The sequence below is a fragment of the Gallinula chloropus genome (genome assembly GCF_964237585.1).
Source record: "Gallinula chloropus genome assembly, chromosome: 5".
Lineage (NCBI taxonomy): Eukaryota > Metazoa > Chordata > Aves > Gruiformes > Rallidae > Gallinula > Gallinula chloropus.
Window position 1 is genome coordinate 59,693,061 of NC_140090.1, and position 14,631 is coordinate 59,707,691.

Consider the following 14,631-nt stretch of genomic DNA (forward strand, 5'->3'; position numbering starts at 1 on the left):
TTAACACTACATCACAAATAGCTCACACATTTAAGAAAAAATATCTAATGCTCAAACTACCTTTTTGTCGCTGTATTTACATTTCCCTTCAAAACAAACAAAAAATATATTACTTGGCTGACTGCAATAACATATCCTGACACCATGACTTCTGTCTCCATGATTAAGACATTTTAGGTAGCAAGAATAAGTTTCTTCTATAAGGCAGACCTTAAACATATCAAAAATATATATACCAAAAAATGCTATTTTTTTTATTTTGCACACAAGCCCTGTAGATTTGCAGAATACAATATTAAAACACATTGTGGATTTGTTGTGGATTTGTAGTTCCCATTCTGGTCATCTGAATTATTAAAAAAAAGCCCAAACATTTCTGATAAACCCATTCCATGACAGTTTTCTACACTCAATCTCTGCATGCATACAGAGCTAAAAAAATAATCTGAAAACTACCTTACTTTGGTCACCAGTGGAGAAATGGCATCACTGTGGTGCTAACATCAAGCATAGAGACTGCATCCTAAGACAACTTTTGTTAAAGAATCTGAGCACCTAAAAGAGAAGGGGTCCCACATGCTGACTCAACTCCTGCTGCTTCAATATTAGGCTGAGTTTAAAAGTATTTAATCTTCATGTTGTTATTTTTAAAGCTACACCTTTTAATCTAACTGTTCAAGTACTATGCCAACTCCTGGTGACATTTCCACAAGATTTCATGATGCATAAAAAAGCCCTACAAAAAGAAAGCTGGTGAAGCTTTATAACGCTAAGCAATAACTTATAAGAGAACTAAAACTTAGAAGATGCATGGTGTGTCTGTAAAGTTCAAGGGTCCTAATCCACAGTTTAAAGTAGTAAGAGTATGCCAAAAATCCCACTGCCACGTCTCACTTTCCCTACAGTAATTGATCAGTCATTTCTTCCTGTTAACAAAAACGTTTACCAGTGGCAAAGCCTTCTACTGCTGTATAAAGTTGCCATGATTTAACTTCAGAAAGGCTTTCTTTGAGATGCTGCCCCAGGCCTCTTTTTTTAAAGCTGAAACAATGTTGAAGCAAGCAGACAGAGATGAACAGCAAGGGTTCTTACGTTACCCCACAAAGCATATGCTAATACATGCAGCATTTATTTTCTGTGAATTTCTAGAGATTTTTGGGAAAAGGTTCTTCTTGTACTCTATCCAAATGAGACTCCTTCCCTGAGAATCACACCTCTCAGCCCTGTGCCACACTGGATGAGAAACTGAGACACATGGGAAGTGAGTTCAATGTCCTCTCAATGCCAGATCAGCTACTCAACAGACAATCCAAACACAACTTTGTTTGAAAAGGGCTACAAAATGATTCAGAAACTTTTTTTCACCCTACAAAATATCAGGGTCTACAATTAACCTACTGCAACAATGGCCACATGGGCTACTGTTAAACTCAGCACAACTTAATCAATAGGGAGAAATTACAGTTTAACCAAGCAGTGTAGTACTGGCATTACCAGGGGAAATCCAGGGTGCTTAGTACTGCTGAGCAGACCTCTGCCAGAAGAAAAAGGCCAGTGCTCTCTGCTACAAGAGTCTTTAGAAGGCGACACAATGAAGAGTTCCTTTTTCTGCACTCCAAAGGTCAGCTGGCTGAAGAACGATTTCCCTTCTTTCCTTACAAACTTGTCTTCCTTATATCCTTAAAGCATCATAGCTACCCAGACTTGTGCAAAGCATTTGGCACTGTCCTGCACAAGGTCCTCGTCTCCAATCTGGAGACACGTGGATTTGACAGATGGATCACTCAGTAGATAAGGAACTGCATGGATGGTTACAGCTCAATGTCCAAGTAGAGACAGAGTGGCGTTCCTCAGGGGTCAGTACTGGACACTGTTTCATTGTTGGAGACATGGAGAGCAGGATTGAGCGCACCCTTGGCAAGTCTGCCAACACCACCAAGCTGTGTGGTGTGGTCAACACACTGGGCAGGAGGGGTGCCATCCAGAGGGGCCATGACAGGCTTGAGAGGTGGGCCCATGCAAACCTCATGAAGTTCAACAATGCCAAGTACAAGGTCCTACACATGGGTCAGCACAATTGCAAGCACAATTATGGGCTGGGCAGAGAATGGATTGAGGGCAGCCTTGAGGAGAAGGACTTGGGGGTATGGATGAGAAGCTCAACATGGCCCAGCAATGTGCACTTGTAGCCCAGAAAGCCAACCATATCCCGGGCTGCATCAAAACCAGCGTGACCAGCAGGTCGAGGGAGGTGATTTTGCCCCTCTGCTCTGCTCTCATGAGACCCCACCTGGAATACTGCGTCCAGCTCTGGGACCCCCAATATAAGAAGGGCATGGAACTGCTGGAGCGAGTCCAGAGGAGGGTCACAAAAACAATCAAAGAGCTGGAGCACCTCTCACAGGAAGACAGGCTTAGATAGTTGGACTCGTTCAGCCTGAAGAGGAGAAGGCTGTGGAGACCTTATAGCAGCCTTCCAGAACCTCAAGAGGGCCTGCAGGAAAACAGGAGAGGGACATTTTACAAGGGCATGAAGTAATAGGACAAGGAGTAATGGCCTTCAGCTGCAAGAGGGTAGGTTTAGATTAGACGCTAGGAAGAAATTCTTTACTGTGAGGGCCGTGAGGCCCTGGCACAGGCTGGCCAGAGCAGCTGTGGCTGCCCCCTCCCTGGCAGTGTTCAAGGCCAGGTTGGATGGGGCTTTGGGCAACCTGGGCTACTGGAGGGTGTCCCTGCCCATGGCAGAGGGGTTGAGACTAGAAGGTCTTCAAGGTCCCTTCCAAGCCAAACCAGTCTGTGATTCTATAACACTCTTATATTAGAAACATGATCGCTAGAAGAAAACCAACTTGAATCAAGTCTTCAGAACTTCAGGACAACGCAAAGGTGGAAAGGTACCAGTTGTATTTGGTAACCAGAAAGATGTTTTAAAGTGAATGAGAGGAAAATGAAGATGAAATCAAAATCCATTATTTGTTTTCATGACTCTGGGACAGAAACACTGGTTTATTCCTCTGTCCCTAAACTCTTAATTCCTAAGATGCTACTCACCTCAGTTCTGCATCGTGGTTCACATAGGATTTTGTTGCAAACATGTAACACAGAACCTCTCCAGACACAAATCCAGATCAGAAAGAGAAGGTTCATCTTCCATTTCACCCTACTGCTTCTCCTATGCAGTAACTGTGAAAATCTTCTGCATGGGGCTGATGAAACCAAAGTACTGGGTGTTATGTTGACACCTTATGCCAGGTGGTATCTATTTGTCTCTTCATAAGCTCTCAATCTCAACAGCAAAATGTCAGCAAGCTCTTTTCTCAACTCTCACCCACTTTACCATGACTGAGACCCCAAAACTGTAATACCAGCATTAGGCAAGCAATGCAGCATTCACAAGTTGAGAACCTTCTCTGGAAATTCAAACAAGAAAATTCTTCATCCAAACACCCTTCCATTTCCCTCCCTATAAAAAGAACTCATTTCAAAAAAAGAGCAGCCTGGGCAAGCAACCAACAGCTGTTAGAAATCCTAAAATGAACAGCAGATTTTTGTAAAGCAAGACAGACAGTGCTACAAAACACTGTATTCATGCCAGCGCTGGCCAAGGTTTCATGACAAATTGGGCAGCTTGCATTCAGAATAACTCTGCAGCTGATGAAGCAGATCAGCTTCAGGCAAGTCATTTCCCTGCACTGTTACTCCTCGCTCTCTCACCCCATGCAGAAAGCATACTGCATAACCAGGATTGTGCATTCAGAGCACAGACATCAAACAGCTCCCATTTCCTAAAAGCAAGGCTCAGTGCTACCAGTTGTTCCCACTCCTGCCTCATACAAGGTATTTTAAAAGCTCAGAATTCAAAATTATCTCCAGTGGCCAATGACAAAAAAAACCCCAAACACCAACCCCGAACAAGCCACAAAGACCAACTGAGACCAAATATTTTTCTGAATGCAGATGATGGAACATAAACACAAATCAAATTGTCAGACTGGTTCACAGCTGAGCATCAATCTCTATCAAGAAGTTTTCAAACACTGAAAGGAAGTCATACAAAACACCATGTAACCTCTATTATTTAATGTGCTACTCTCTACAATTAGTATAGATCCTTAAGCATTACATGCAAAATTAACCTCTAACCAGCTTTTTTCCTGTGTCTGAATCCCAGAGCTTGGCCTCTAAACAAATGCACTGGCAAACACTGAAGAGCCGCATTACTAAACATATCAGAATGAGATCAGGCCAATTTTGTTGGGGCTGATGGGAAAATTATTGTCTGAAAAGAACAGACCAAGGATGAGGCATTGTCACCTCTAGGGTAAAAAAAAAGCAATAATTAAACATCTGTCAGGGACTAAAAGAAGATGCCGCCTCTTAGTATCACCAACAGGAAACCATTAGAGGTTTAAAAATCCATTTCACAGACAGGAGTCAAAAGAACTTAGATACTTAAATGCTTTTGAAAAAAATCTTTCCTGACTCCTATTTTTATCTCCTTTTGGTTTTGTAAAAATCTCCCCAAATCTAACACCAGCTCTATGTTTTTACAAGAGGTTATAGAGCCCACTCAGTGATGTCACTCAAATCCAGGTTCTCCCACTGCAGTTCAGAGGTGCAACACAGAAGCCCCTTGACAAGCCTGAACTGCTGCCACTGGACACAGGCTTCCAAAGCCAGCAGTCCAGAGCCCTCCTCAAGCTCTCACCCCACAGCAATCACAATTCCTCTCGCTCAAAATAAGGCACCTGTATGGTCATTTGTTATTATCATACAGTTGGAGGAAGCTCCTTCCTAACAAGAAATAAATTCTCTTCCATTTCCCTCTCATCACCTATGGAGACAATAAGAGGAGGGAAACAAAACTGGGTACCAAGAACGTATGAAACAACCAGGCAACTACAGAACATTTACAGAGGTGGAACTAATACCGAGCACATCTATCATTTTCAGTGCACAAAAATAGTAACAAAAGCAGTACTGGAAAACTGTGAGGCACAGATTAACTACAGTTCACTGCATGAATTTGCTTAGGTAAATGCGTAACCATCTCTGAAGATCTCTCCAACATGACATCACAAGACCAAAGCCAAGTCAATCCATCTTCTGAAAATGTCCAGAGAAGTCTCGAAACACTTGCTAGCCAAGAAAAACAAACTCTTGGTCATTGAGAAGGGTAATCAGCGTAGCTGACCCTACACACTACTGCTTTAAATGCAACCTATTCGTCAACGAAAACTTCCAAAGGCATTTTAGGCCAAATACAACTTCTCTGTGGCTTTTACCCACACATGAAAGTTAAATACATGTGTAGGTTACAAATACTGTCACCTAGTCCATCTAGCCAGCTTGAAAGCTCTACTGTACATCTCACAGCCACAAACTAAATCCAGTGGGCAAAAGAAAGGCATGAAAGTCATTGAGACATCAAAAGATAACTCTCAGAGACCCCTGCTTGCAGCAGCCAAATGATGCCATTAAAAATTTGTTTAAAGACACTGCTCCTGCAATCTTTTCAGGTTTTCCTCTTGTATTTTCTGTTAAAATGCTACACAACTATCTAAAGCCTTGCATGAACATTACTGCCACTCTACAGAAACAAAGAAGAAAGGATGCATCGAAACCCACACAAGTTATAAGAAGCATGGGAATCTTCTGGTTGGTAACTCTACACTCATTGCTTGAGACTGCCCAGCTTCAGAGGAGGTAACTTAGAATTCTGTGATGCAGCATTTTGAAATTAGCACCAGTATTTTATATATTTTGTATATTATGCATGACTGCTCTTTAATCTTTAAAAAAATATCTAGGCCTAGTATTTTAGCTGGTTGATACATATGTGCTTTTAATTTTACATTTGGAGGGTTTGAAAGGCTGTCACAAAACAAGATGAGGGAGGAAGATTAATATAGATAAAGTGCATTAAAATCAAGTTGAAAAAATAACTTCTAGCCATGACACTATTGTAAATTACTCTTACAACTGCTTTACAGTCTTAATTAGATAGGTAACTAAAAAAAATGGTGGTCTAAAAAGACCAATTAAATCTTTAAAACATTTTTGCACTTTTAAGAGCTAAAGAATAAATTGGGTTTTACTCTTCAGAAATGTTACTTAAAAATACAAAACCAAACAAAACCCCAAATCAATTATAAAAACAAACCAACCACCAAATTAATTATAGATATTCTAAATGGACAAACATTTACTGCAAAAGTTCATTAAAGTATGTAAAACGTCTTTTGAAGCTGTACATTCCTTTGTTCCTGTGGAACAAAGTACTGTATAATAACTAGGGCACTGGACAATTAAGAGGAGATGGTCTCTGCTCCCGGTTTTATAACCAGCATGAGACACTGCTCAAATCACTGATGCCTATTTCTATTCCCTCAAAGATACAGTGAGGGAGGAAAAGGGGGTTTTTGCTTGTCTGTTTGAAAGAGCAGCCTATTATCATTGCCATTCTTTTCTTTTTTTTTTTTTTTTTTTTTTTAAATTCCTTATTTCTGGTTTCATATTCCTTATTCTTAACATTGATCTCACTGTGTTATCCTTTCCTCAGCATGGTAGTAAAAACCGTATTACTCTGCAACCACAGAGTACCAAGAACTTTGTTAGGACAAGAAGGGCTCTCTCTCGTTGACTGGACTAACATTAATATGTACACATTTCCTTTCAATTCTACATGAGTTTAAAAGCATGTTAAGGGCACCTTCGTTATACTTGGTAGCTAATAGAGTAGCTTAAATATTTAAAAAACCTGGACATCATAATCAAGCAAATCTTCATAAAGTAGGCTATACAAAATACAACTTTCTCAGTCACCCTACCAAAAAAAAAGAAAAAAGAAAATTGCATTCACATCTTACCCCATCTATAATCTCTACCAACTCCTCCCAGTAACTGAAATCACTGAATTTACATTTGTTTTAAAATGAACTTCACAATAGTTACTACACAAATGCTACAAAACAGACATCAATTGGACTATGTACTCCTTCAGAGAGGAAAAAAAGGGCCTGGTCATATGTCAACATGTGAGTTTTACTTCTCAACTCATACAGAGAGCAATTTTTACTTTGGGAATACTGTATTTGTAAACAGCCATTCCTAGGTCTGATCAGTCCACTTCTCACTAAAGCCACAAGAAACACAGACAGTACAAAAGGTGCTGGTTCTCTGCATATGGCTTTGTTGCTGTTCCTCCAACTGAACTGGAACTCTGAAGTTGTAAACTTGCATATTAAATCACATTTAACTGATGGCTCTTCTAACATATTGATCACCAAATTAGGACTAGAAGCAACACCAAACCAGAGCAAGAGGAGCTCAGAACAGACAACAGCCCAATGCAATTCATGAAGCCATGAGGATACCTCCATCTATCGAAGAAGACTGCCTGGTTTCTTGAAACTTCCCATCACTTTCTGAGCTCAGCAACTTGCAAAAAGATCACTAATGGAGAGTCACAATGATGACAAAGATTTACCTATGTCGTAGGGCATCAGCAAAAAGCAGACCTAGAAAATGCAGGTACTGAAATGGCATAATCTGCCCAGAAATTAAGATGCATCTTGAGAGTAACTAAGTTCTAATTTTAAATCAGGGCTTTCATCAGGGCAGGAATTACATCTTCTCCTACACATTTTATGATAGATCAGAAAAAGAAAAAAAAATCAGGCCTCTTTTCCTCCTGGCTTTTATCAGCAACACTCCAGATACTGCTTCACTGATGAGTGACCACAGCTATGCAGAGGGGACATGGCTCAAAACACAAGGCTTTCTGTGGTGGCTCTAAGACACAAAATCAGTCTCCTGCCTGCTCTTCCTCCTTACAGCACCAGATCATTTAGATATTCAAATACATTAATTTAACAAAGAAAACAACTTTTGGTGTTAGCACCCAAGCAAGTGACATAAGCAGTACTTCTAAGCACGAAAAAACTCCTTTTAAGCATGAAAAGAAAAAGCTGTTTTAACATGTCCTATTCTGGGCAAAATCCTAATAGAACAAAAGACATTTGCATTTCATTGTAGAATTACATTTGCTGAGATAACTACACACTTCAAACCTAAAGTGTAGCTTGAGAGAAATCCTGAGATATTTTGTCTTCACTGTGTTACTACAGGTACAAAAAATAGCTAGAACTAAAACCTACCGTTTAGCAATGAACAGGTCAAAGAAAAAGACAGCAAGAAAAAAAAAAAAAAAAGAAATATAAAGAAAGGGGTAGGAGACAAAGGGGCAGCACAGTCCAGAGCCTAGGTTCAAACCTTACCCTTGTAAGCCCACCACAAACAAGAATAACCCCTGTAGCTTCAGTTAGCCTGAAATGCAAATAGTGTGTCTGTGATCTTTGGTCATTCAGCAACACAGGGATCTCCTCAAGGTGAAAGGAAGGAGAAAACAAACTCAAAATGAAAAATTCATGGAAGCTAGGAAGATTAGCAGAAAGGTGAGACAGGAGAAAATGAGACATTTCCCAATAAAAAGATGAGACATTAAAACAGGGAAAGAACGTGCAAGGCTTCTTGTGAGACGAAGAGCAGCTTATCTAAAGGAAGAGGCCAGAAGACCACAATAGAGTTAAAACTGGATTGGTCATTCAGAAATCTCAGTAGTAAAAAGGATCTTTTCCTGATAGTTTCTTTATGTGGTTTCTCTGGTAGGCAGTTCTGAAGAGGGGAGCACACACATTCAGTGATCACAGAAAGCACAGGAAAATGCAAATGAAGAAACAAACCTGTAAGAGTCATTCAACCTGTCATCCTTCCAAAAGACAGAGGCATCGCTGCATTGTGAAAAGCCTTTTTGTTTAGTGGAAACTTCTAGTCAGCTTCTGAAATCTACATCCAAGCTGGGAAGCAGTGCATTTAATTATGCCAGTCTTGATAACTGAGTGTCTCTAGAACTTCTTTGTGGTGCCACTCTAACGAATCAACGTCCCCTTTGCACCTTGTATTACATCACAGTTAAGTCCCTTCCTCAGTTTGAAGTTTTTCTTCTGCTATAGAGCAAGTCAACACCCTCAGACACTATAGGATAGCGTACAAAAGTAGGTGAGCCTTCACTTACATGTTATATTTACTCTTTGGACAGCTGATCTCTGCTTATTTCATAATAATTTCTGGTATCTTCTGAGCATAAAATCTTCTCTTCAGATAAAAATTGTGTTTCTTTTATAAAGAAATTCATTAGGGAGCTATACAACACTTTTGCCAGTTATTGGTCTGGGGTTTTAATGTTATTAGTGAACTTGCATATGCTACTACACAGGTATTTGGGTTAAACCAGATTTGTCATGTGTTGTACATTTAAAAAAAAAAAAAAACCACAAAAGAAACCAAACAAGACATATTACACTTGTACCTCCCAGAAGTGTGAGTTGATTATATAATCTCCCTCTTAATACCAGAGGCACAAATAAAGTAGGAAAAAAATCAATTGTAACTTCATAATACACAGTAATAGTCAGGAACAGAACAGCAATGAACCACAGCGTCTTCACTTCCAGCTTCACCAGGCTCAAGGAATGGACAAGCTTTGTACAACACCAACATTCTTCTCTGAAAAGGACAAGAGTCTGAAGAGCACAGCATGAATTTGAAAGATACCATGTGTTTCATTTGCTGTTTTCTGCAGTTACCTCTCGAGCAAGAATTAACTTTAACTAGCAATCCTGACGAAGATGTGTTGATCTCTAACCCATTTATTGTTTACCCATTTAAATTAATAAAAATCAACCACTGTCACTTTTTCCCAGTGTAGCCACTGCTCACATTTTGATCAGGTTTTCACTCTAAATTGTTCATGTCCCCACCTCAGACTCTGCCTATTCTCTGACAGTGATTCCCTTCCTATGCCTTGCATTTTTGAGGCACTCTGCCCAGAACTTAACGTCGTGGGCACTCCTAACAGTTTGGAAGAACATAAACTGTCTGGGGCAGGATAACAAGAACATTTCCTAAGAGATTGCTGCTTGCACTAATTCTTAGTTAAGTTGGAGAGGGTTTTGCAGTATAGCATGCCATGCTTCAAGCTTACTGTAAAGAAAAAAAAGCAATTTTAAAAACTGAAACTGTCTCGCTAGCTGCCTATTGAACACAGTTCCAACACAACTCAGCAGCAGCTTCCAGCAGAAGCCGGTGTGAAGGAATAAATACAAACTGAGCAAAATATTGTGAACACACTATTTAGCAATCCTACAGTATTTATGGCAACTTCTGAAGTGTCTGGTAAACATCTATGCTGTGGAAACTGTGAAACAGAAAGGACTAAGGGCAGGAAAGAGCTTAGAAGCTTTCAAGAAGAAACAAAGCCACAGTGGGTTTGGAGAGATAACAAGTGTACTTCAACAGTCACTCTAAGACCTCTGTCACAAAAATCCTTAGGTGAAGGCAGTTGATAACAAAGCATCTGCAGAAACTCTAGACTTATTTCAATTACCAGTGAAAAACACAACTCTTTTTAAAAGTGAGAAGGGAAAGGAGAGGGCTGCCATGGCTCTCAACGGTTTCCAAGATAAAAAAGCCTGTCCAGAAAACCAGAGAAAAGGCAAGTGGGTGCATTCATCAGTACAAACCTAACAACTTCGTGGCATGTAGTTTAATATGGAAGAAAGTGAGTTAGAGCCACAAACCAACTCAGGGAACCAGATGGTTTTGAATACACTACAAGGACGTTGTTCCTCAAAACAGCGATTCACCCCACTTCCAGCGCTGAATCCCCCGCCAGCCCAGTACAGCTGAAAGGTTCCCATCAATGATGTACACAGGCAATGGTCAAGTATCAGTTACAAGCATCACCTCATGCAAAATGGAAAAGTGAGGGGTGAAACAAGCAATCAAGGCAGTCTAATGTGAGAACAAGTCATTTCTAAAATACACGTTCAAAATTATGAAAGGACTCTTGGCATTCCCAAAATTGGCACATTTCACTGACGTTTCCTCCAGAACTTCAGTACAGGTCCAGCAGTGGAGACTGGGAGCAGTTTCAACGTCTAAGGGCACGCTGCATTCCTCCTTCACATCACCAATCGAGCACTTCAAGAGAAAGCTCCTTTCTAGAAAATAATACTGAGGACTGTATGAGGACTTTATCACAGTGAAATTTAAATGTGGGAAAACCAACCCATTACAATCACGTTTTTGTGATGGAACTACTCGAGATACCTCATTTCTATAAAGAATTCTGCTCCAAGGATCATAATAGAGAAACATTTTTCTCCACCTTTCACCATCTTTCTAGCAAGATGATGGAGTGACCGACAAGCAAATTAATAATTTTTTGTGAGCCTCTGTAATGAATGCTGTGTATATTTGCAATGAGCTACTCCTATTGTTAAATTTGCAGTAAACATAATCACAATCCTAAAAATACCCAAGAACAAAATTAAAAGTTGCAAAAAGTAAGAAAGCCATAACTGGAGCGTGTGCGGGCAGTTTGTTTGTTTGAGAAGAGGACTCCCCAGCCAACAGCACTTCCCTCAGTCTCAGGGGGATTCTCTTTGAGCTAATTAACGAAGAATTGGATGCTCACATGGACAGACTCAAAACAATTGAAAAAGCTAGAAATCCTCTCTGTTACATAACTTGTCTGGCTGATTCTAAATCAAAACACAGGCTGAGATCCAACCTGCGGGAAAAGACTAACAGAACGCAGCTCCTCTCATTCGCCCTTCGCATCTAACACCAGAGAACACAGTGCCTAACCTTATTCTTCGTTTGCACAGGCAACTACATCACAGGCCACTGCAAAATGGTGAACTGTGGAAATTACACCACACAGCTCAATTCAGAATGAGCACATTTTAGAGGACTTACTACAACCGCCAACTTCAGGATCCAGTGAGTTACCAATACAAACTGGGTATTTTCTGACTGCAAAAACACTGTCAAAAAGAGGTGTTAAAAATAATTAAATAGGTACAGGATTTCTGAAATCCAAGGAGATCTCAGATGATGACAGATCCCTCATCAGACCAGACTCACTGGCAACACACTGTGTAAAGTACTTGCAAATGTTCCATGTCAGTAGTATCATGTATGACTTCATGAAGTGGATAAATAATTATTTGGGCAGCAAACCCATGGTCACATACTTCTTGAAATAACTCTGCCTGGGAATAGCCAGAAAATGCCTTTAAATCAGGCAGCATTATCTTTACAGAATGTCTCTCTTCAAGTAAAACTTCTGTACAAAGAGATGAGGCCTCTCTACAGATAAAGCCTAAAAGCATGAAGTGAGTACAAACAAAGCAACCCTTGCCTGTGCAGATTTGCAGACCCTGGAACCCCAGCATCTCAATGTGGTGTAAATAATTACAATTATCACAACTGGACTGTTTGCTTTTGTGTTTCTCATGTCAGGGAAGAGACTGAGGATTGCAAATGCAAACAATCTACTGAAGTGATTTTTCATTTTAATGCAACAAGAGGATGACAGCAGAGAAAGCAATTGCTGCTTGCTTTTAATTCAGTCAAGAGATCTAAAGGAAGTAGGCCAAGACCCAGAAAAACACAGAATCATACACTGAACCAGTGGAAAGTCAGCTAAAACCATCTCAAAGTTGAAAATGATCACCTTTTCAAAGAGCAGTCTGACCTGTAGATCTGTACAAACCAGTGTCATACACCTCTGCCAAACTAGAGATGGCTTTATTTACACAGCAGTGTGTTTTCAAAAGTTCAGCTTCTTTCCAGCAAATTAACATACACAAAAGACTTAGAGCAAAACATGAAGTTCATGTGTTTAGTCCTGTGCCCAACACTTTTACAGATGAGGACCAACAGCTTTAAAGAAAACCCACCAACATTGTTTCCCTTCTTTACACCAGGAGAATGTCCCATACTAAAACCACTGTGTCTTAGCACTAGGATCCAAGAGACCTATCCCAAGGGGATATGTGTTCAGCATTCCTCTACTCTTCTGGGTTGGTTTTTAGAGTTTCTGTCAGACCCTCAAGTTTGATCCTGATTAGTCAAAAGACACAGGCTGCTGCATTTCTGCAACTAAAAACAGTTCTCAAATTTATTAAAAATTTAGAACTTAAGCTGCTCTGGAAAGCCTACAGTTAATGCAAAGTGTACTTTCTGGTGTTGATCCAGTGACAAGTGAGCATCTGTCCATAGCCTAACATGGCCAGATTTCAGCACAATTCAATATAAATTGCATTCTCTGTTCATGCAAGGCCAATGTTCAGAGCAGAATGAAGTTTTGCAGTTGTAGATTGGGAGATATTAGTGAGACAGCTGATGGTCACGAAAGACAACAATAACAGAGACAGTACTGACACTAGATTGAAAGAAAAGAAAGGAGATAAAAGGAAGAATAGAAAGGGCTTGTGTAATTTCAGTTAACTCTATGGCTGGCTCTGCCTGGTGTAAATGCCACCTGAATTCTATGGTGATGCATCAAGATGAGTCGGGCTAACAGAAAAATTGTTTCACTTAAAAAAAAAAAATCATGCAAAGAGTTAGTAACAATATGATCATTTTAACATTATAAATTAAAAAATATTTATCTATTTTCCTGTCTGATGTTAAAAAGAAATTACTACCAGAAGAAAAGAAATGTAACAGCTCTTGAAGCAGACACGCTGAAGTTTGCCAACTTCTTTGTGACAGTCTTAAGGCCCTCTTGCTCTACTACTACAAAAGAAAGTTTGCCAACTTATTAGATGAACGAGAAATGCAAAGAAACAGACTAGGAAAATATACAATGATGGCTTATGAACCTCTACATGAGTGGCTTCACAGCAGTTGCAAAAACCTCTACAAACCCCTAGTGTGTTTCCATCAATGCAAGCAGGAACCTATGTATAGTTATTCCCAGCCCAGGCTGTAGTTTGTTTATAGGAAGCAGTTTTCAGATTTCCCAGCACAAACCCACAAAACCTACTCAGAAAGGCAGCACTACAACACTACAGAACGCACGCAGGTGAAGACGCACCCAAAAGGCAGCTTTGCCTCAAAACCTCGAGTAAATTTTCAGTTTCAACCTCTGGTCCAAAACGATCCTGACAGCGACCATACACCTGATTTCTTTTTGTACCTTTGACATTCCTCCTGCAGATCTCCTCACCCACCAAACCCCCCTGCCCCACGCCTTCCCCCAGTCCCAGGAGCACCTCAGTGAAACCGGGTGACCTCACCTTTCATTTTGACAGTGGGAGAATTGGGTCCAGCCGATTGCTTCCTCCATCCTCTCCAGTTCTGGCAAAGGCTCTCAGCCTCAGAGATGAAGGAACAAAGAGAGTCTTCTTCAAAGCGATCAGAGTCTTCAAATGAAAACCTCTCCCCGTCCTCCCACTCTGCGAACATGAGTTCCATCACATCCGACAGGCGACGCGGGGGGGAAAGAAGAAAGACAGAAACAGCTCTGCTCACTTTTAACAGGTGGACGGGCTTGAGGGCTCCTCCGACACTTAAAATCTCAATTTTGATTCGATCCCCATGCTATGGCACCAGGAAAAACAGCCAGTGCTGTCTGAGGCGAGAGAAGCAGGAAATCAACGCCAACTGAGGGGAAGCTCGTAAAAATCCCAGGAAAAGAGGGGGGGGGAAGGAAAAAAAAAAGAGGTAAAAGTTCTTTAAAAAGTTAGAAAAATGCTTATGTCCACAAAATGTACT

The 14,631-nt window shown here is 40.4% G+C and overlaps 1 protein-coding gene across 3 annotated transcripts in view; it reads right to left on the bottom strand.

The window, feature by feature from the left end:
- The window catches only part of ZSWIM8 (zinc finger SWIM-type containing 8), a gene marked incomplete at its 5' end in the record, with an annotated part of 60,387 nt that extends 46,056 nt beyond the window's left edge, over positions 1 to 14,331 (bottom strand). For all 3 annotated transcript variants that reach the window (XM_084265748.1, XM_084265749.1, XM_084265747.1), the window contains one exon: positions 14,154 to 14,331. In XM_084265748.1, the coding sequence (XP_084121874.1) occupies positions 14,154 to 14,331 (178 nt within the window). The remainder of the gene's footprint in view (positions 1 to 14,153) is intronic.
- Between the last annotated feature and the right edge of the window lie 300 nt (positions 14,332 to 14,631).